We start from the raw sequence: 5,566 nt of genomic DNA, 5'->3' as shown, positions 1-5,566 counted from the left end.
CTTTGGATTTGCATTTCTCTCCGACTTGAATTCATAATTATTACTTTGCCCCCCCCTCCTTTTTACCGCGTTTTTATTCCCGCCACGTCTGTGTCTGGCCCAACCGGTTATGAGGTTGGCTTTATTTTCGTTCGCAACTCGTATCTGCAGTTCTATTGGTGCAGAGAGCGGAAGGGGGCGGGGACACGGGTGACGTCCAGAGCCTCGCACCGCCTCTTACTACTGTGTTATAACCGTCCTCCCCCCTCCCGCTCGTTATGTCCAAGAGCCGCTGTTTGACGGAGGCACTGGTCGTTTCACCGTCTTTTCTGTTTATATCGTGAATTTCACTCTGTTTACAAAACATTGCGGGAACCAGCCGGTGTTTACATCCATACTCCGGGACGAACTTTTGGGCTATATTTTTTTCCTGGATCACAAGCAAGCAAGATTTTCTTCCCTCCGGATGAGAGGATCCCTACCGCATTATTGTCGCTGCAACGTGGACTTCTTCACGGGAGACGGGGGAGTCGCACTATCGGAATAAGATTGCTCTTACAAACCCAGACTTAAAGAAAGAAAACGAAGAAACCAACACAACGTCGTTGACCTGTGGTGGATATTATTAAGGAATGCTGCTGTCCAAGCTCAATTCTCTGGCCCACATCTCCACCGTAGACATGCCGGCGAAAATCCAGCTCCAAGTTCACCAAGGTTAGTCGCCCTTTTTCCACTCTGTCGTCATGGAGGACGGAGCTGCAGCAATGGCTGGCAGCCCGCTCCTCACCGCGGCTCAGTCCAACCATGGGCTACTACTCGCTCCTTCTCAAGGACGGGAGTTCATTTAAGACATAATATCATTTATTTACAACATAGTATCAGTGTTATTGTATTGCGGTGGCTTGGTAGGGCCGTTGCTTTGCTATGTGTGTGCCGGTGTTTCCAGAGTGAGTCCCCGGTGTTAACCGGCTGTGTTTATGTTGGTTGCAGTGAAGGAGAAGGAGCCTTTCGAGAAGCTCTATCAGGTCGGCGCGGTGTTGGGCAGCGGCGGCTTCGGTACCGTCTACTCCGGTACGAGGGTAGCCGACGGAGCTCCGGTTAGTATGCATTATTACTGTAATATTTGGTGGACATATTGCACTTTATACCAGCTGCTTTATGTTGTTGAACGTGTAATTTACGCGGGTTTTTGCTTCTTTGCTAGGTTGCTGTCAAACATGTGGCCAAGGACAGAGTCTCAGAGTGGGGAGAGCTGGTAAGAAACGATGTCTACTTTATATTTAAACAGTTTTATTGCTAATATCGACACAATTGACATGGAATAATATAATATGTTTTTATAAAAGGCACTTAAGTGAAATGTTTACAGTATTTTATTTCAATTGGGCGTTATTTTAGCACGTACACATGTAATTAATGCTGTTTGTTGTTGTCCTCAGCCCAATGGCTCGCGGGTCCCAATGGAGATAGTGCTGCTGAAGAAGGTCGGGACGGGCTTCCGCGGTGTTATCAAAATGCTGGACTGGTTCGAGCGACCGGACAGCTTCATCATCGTGATGGAGAGGCCCGAAAACGTCAAGGACCTGTTCGACTTCATCACGGAGAAAGGTGCCTTACCGGAGGAGCTGGCGCGGAGCTTTTTCCGCCAGGTGCTGGAGGCCGTACGGCACTGCCATAACTGCGGCGTGGTGCACCGGGACATCAAAGACGAGAACATCCTCATCGACCTCCGCACCGGGGAGATGAAGCTCATCGACTTTGGCTCTGGAGCCCTCCTCAAAGACACCATATACACAGACTTTGACGGTGAGTCATCGATGTGGTGTATTTGATAATTGTTTTATTGTCATTAGTAATCTTGCTCACAGTGGGGAGTCTGGCTGTTTTTACCGTCTCAGGCCAGTGGAGCTCTTTAGTCTTATGATTTGTGGCCGCAGACCCCGGCAGGAATTCCGAGGTTGTGTCATCTCTGACATCCCCCACTGCAAAAGCCTATTAATACTGGCTGAGCGGCATTACCCTTGCTTTGGCGCCCCCCATTGGGGGGAAGTGGTATTTTTACAACTCAAAGTTTGTAAACAAAGTCACATGTCCGCTCCCCCTCCCACACACACTCCTCTCTCACACACATAACACTGCCTGTCACGCTCCCTGGCACCTGAGCCCAGATAATACCCTCAGAAACAGGCTCAGCTGATAAACCTGCTTTCGTTTTCAGTTTGAGGATTTAATAAGTGATTATCAGTTACAAGAGATTGCTTCTGGTGGTTGTGTTCATTTCATCATTGCATTGTTATTTAACAAGGCTACAGTTTTTAAAGGTGTGTTTGTCTTTATTTCCTCCCACCTGACAGGCACAAGAGTGTACAGTCCGCCAGAGTGGATCAAATATCACCGCTATCACGGGCGCTCTGCCACAGTTTGGTCCCTGGGTGTCTTGCTGTACGACATGGTGTGTGGGGATATCCCATTTGAACACGATGAGGAGATCACAAGGGGGCAGGTCCTCTTCCGGAGGAGAATCTCATCAGGTAAATTCACCTTGCAATAACACATTTGAGCTTTTTGAGCGTGTGTGTGTGTTATAGTTCACTCTCAGTTTAGTGCTCCAGACTTATCACATGTCCTCTCCCCCCTCCTCCAGAATGCCAGCAGCTGATCAAGTGGTGTCTGTCTCTGCGGCCGGCCGACCGCCCATCCTTCGAGGACATCATCAACCACTCGTGGATGCAGAGCACGTCCTCCTCAGTAGTCCCATCCACAGTGCAGACAGAGAAGACAACTACAGAGATCAGGCTGCACAGCATCAGCCACGAGCCCACAGCTCGGTGATGGAGGTTCGCTCCGGTACAAACTGGACTGCGCTGACTATTACAAAAATACTTTATGTAACAGACTCGAAGCAGAATGGAGGAGGGAGGGAAAGGGGCAGCGCACTGGCTGACGGCCCAGACGAAAGTAAGGTAAAGGACTGCACAGAGAGGAGGCCGACTTCACGAAAAGACCACCAACCTTTGGTTTCAACTCGGCAGGCCAGACCCTCTCCACCCTCACAACCCCAACTACTTGATTTTCCCAGCCGTCGACCCACGTCAGCATCGGAATATCATCCTCGCTGGACTCTGACCCAGGCAACAGGTGTTTATCAGTCTGTAGGAGGGCGCCCGCTGTTCTGCTGAACGCCAAGCGAACAGTCTGAGTTATGTAACCTCTCGCCGCACTGTGCTCTCCCTCTGTTCTCTAGAGTGAGGAGAGCAGAGGCGCTGGTGATGAAGAGCGTGGTTTTTTAAAAAAGTGCCTTCTGTTAGATTGTTGGGGGACCCTGAAAATACTTGAATTTGTGAAAGCAAAAAGGCTCTTCTTCTCGATGGCCTTTCTGCTCCTTACAAGGCTTTATATTGTTTATTGCTGTGTGTTTTCCTCTCATGGGCCTAGATCAGTAAAGCCTATGCCATTTACAACCACTACTATCACTACTCCAATGTCATTAGCAACCAGACAACCTCATAGCTCCGGCAGCAACCTGTGCAAACAACAAAAAAACACTGGACTTACCTCACTCTCTTTTACTACAGCATCCGCCTCCACTCTACAACCTCCGCTTCCTCCTCTTTTCCTGTTGTACCTGTGTACAAACACAAGGCTTGGGCGAAGCGCCTGTTCACATCCACCTGAATGCACACCACAATGCAAACCTAACCATACCGAGATACAACATCCTCTGCTCTTTTTTTTTTTTTTTTTAATGTTCAAACAGTGCCTCACACAGGTCTTAAAATTTGGTGGAGACAAGAATTGTAAATAATAATGATATTTATTATTGCTGTGACTTCTTTCTCACACTCAATGAGCGCAGAATTTATTTATTTATTTATGAGAGAATTACGGCTGTACGCGTGTATTTCATTCCACAGTCACTGAAGGGCCCACGGATTATTTAAAAGAAACAAAGATGAGAAGATTTTTTTTACCATATTTATGGCTTGAAATTTTAAAAGAGCAGATGCCTGTGTGTATGTTTGTGTATGTAATGTAAATAACGTGTAAATAGTCCTGAAAAGCACTTCCATCTTAATGTATCTACACATTGAACGTCTACTGATGGTAACTGGTTTTGTTACGCTGTTGTCTGCTGTGGGAGCAAGTGAATGTTTGTGTGAGTGTACGAATGTATTTGTGTGTGTGTGTGAGAGAGAGAGAGAGAGAGAGAGAAAGATGCGAGAAAGAGAAAAACGTCTGGTGTAATGATTGCAGCTTGGATTGTTTTTTCATCCGTTCAAATTAGAATTGTAAATTATGTTAGAAACTATTTTTATACGATTTCAATAAATATTTTTTTAAACTATGACACATGACTACTTTCATCATTCATCATCAGTCATTCAATTCATGTATCAGTAAAAAAAATGTGTTGTATGATACAGTTAAGTTTGACTTTAGTAGTTTAACAGTGCTACATTCTGTACATAAATAGAATTTAGTGGGTCAGAATGAGCAGCTTTCCTGTTTGCAGAGAAGCAGCGGGTGTGGAGAATAGATGAAGAGATAAGAGGAGACACCAGCCTGTCTTCTCTTATCTCTTCATCTACTCTCCGTATCCGGTGGGGGGGGGGCTTACATATAGATGAGAAAACAAGCTCAAATCATGCGTACAACTGACTTCCTACTACACACAGATATTTAAGAAAGGCAAATAATCATTACTGATAGAAAAGTATTCAATCATACAAGATATGGACTCGTACTGTTTGAGAGGGTGTTTGATTTAGATGTGAGTAAAACTCATTTACCCTCTGAGTTCCCTGAACCTATCTTAAAATGCACACATGCAAGACAGCTTATGTCACAGACAAAAATTGAACATGAGGATTTCAGCTGCTGCTAGGGGTTTAAATGGAGACTTCTCAAAATGTCTCTCCTGTATTTACACAGCCATGTACTGTATGTTCTGTGTAATATCATTTATCTACCCTTATATCCACAGTCAAATTTTATAATTACCTTTACTTACTACAACCTACCACTACTAGTACTAGCTGGGCGAAGCACAAAATGAAAGTCTTTAAATCTGTCAAGGAATGAGGCTACAGTTTCTTAACATCCTGTTGATAGCTGTTACTCACTAGGGGTAGCTTTTTAAATTTTCCAGGAAAACACCTCTAGAACAATGGGTCAGGAATGTCAGACCTTCATCATTGTTGATACACACATATTCTGGACTGTTACAAAATCATAACATTTAGCCTTTTCCTGGCCCAGCCATTTTGCAGATGTGGGATAAAATGAGTAACCCCTAGTAACAGTCAATAATACAGTACAGTAGTTATATCAAATGCTTCGTACTATTGGATACAGAGCAACCTCATTTCAATAATATGTGCTTTGATTCAGTATAAATCTTGACCTTATTTTTGCGTTTTTAAAAGAAATTCAATCGATTAAGGCACGACAAATATGTGAAAGATAGATTTTATCTTGTGTAGTCACGTTTTGACACTTTTCACAGCAGATCTTGTGTTTCCACCTTTTAACAGAAAAATTCTGGGGGGCTTTTCCTTAACATACTAAATATAGTGGTTATTAAAGG

The 5,566-nt window shown here is 44.6% G+C and overlaps 1 protein-coding gene across 1 annotated transcript; it reads left to right on the top strand.

Annotated features, from left to right (window-relative positions):
• Window positions 1–248: 248 nt before the first annotated feature.
• pim1 (Pim-1 proto-oncogene, serine/threonine kinase) lies at window positions 249–4,327 on the top strand. Its single transcript, XM_051425232.1, has 6 exons — window positions 249–693; window positions 970–1,076; window positions 1,184–1,234; window positions 1,419–1,785; window positions 2,334–2,510; window positions 2,624–4,327. Exons 1-6 carry the CDS (start codon window positions 612–614, stop codon window positions 2,809–2,811), a joined length of 972 nt encoding a protein of 323 aa, XP_051281192.1. The 5' UTR covers window positions 249–611; the 3' UTR covers window positions 2,812–4,327.
• Window positions 4,328–5,566: the final 1,239 nt, after the last annotated feature.

Source organism: Dicentrarchus labrax, unplaced genomic scaffold, assembly GCF_905237075.1.
Source record: "Dicentrarchus labrax unplaced genomic scaffold, dlabrax2021, whole genome shotgun sequence".
Classification (NCBI taxonomy): Eukaryota; Metazoa; Chordata; class Actinopteri; family Moronidae; genus Dicentrarchus; species Dicentrarchus labrax.
The sequence above is the reverse complement of the archived record's forward strand: the minus strand, read 5'-3'. Positions and strand labels throughout refer to the sequence as shown.

Coding starts and splice junctions, on each gene's coding strand:
- pim1 (XM_051425232.1), top strand. CDS start 612: ATGCTGCTGTCCAAGCTCAATTCTCTGGCCCACATCTCCACCGTAGAC. Junction 694..969: donor CCAGCTCCAAGTTCACCAAG/GTTAGTCGCCCT, acceptor TGTTGGTTGCAG/TGAAGGAGAAGGAGCCTTTC. Junction 2,511..2,623: donor CCGGAGGAGAATCTCATCAG/GTAAATTCACCT, acceptor CCCCTCCTCCAG/AATGCCAGCAGCTGATCAAG.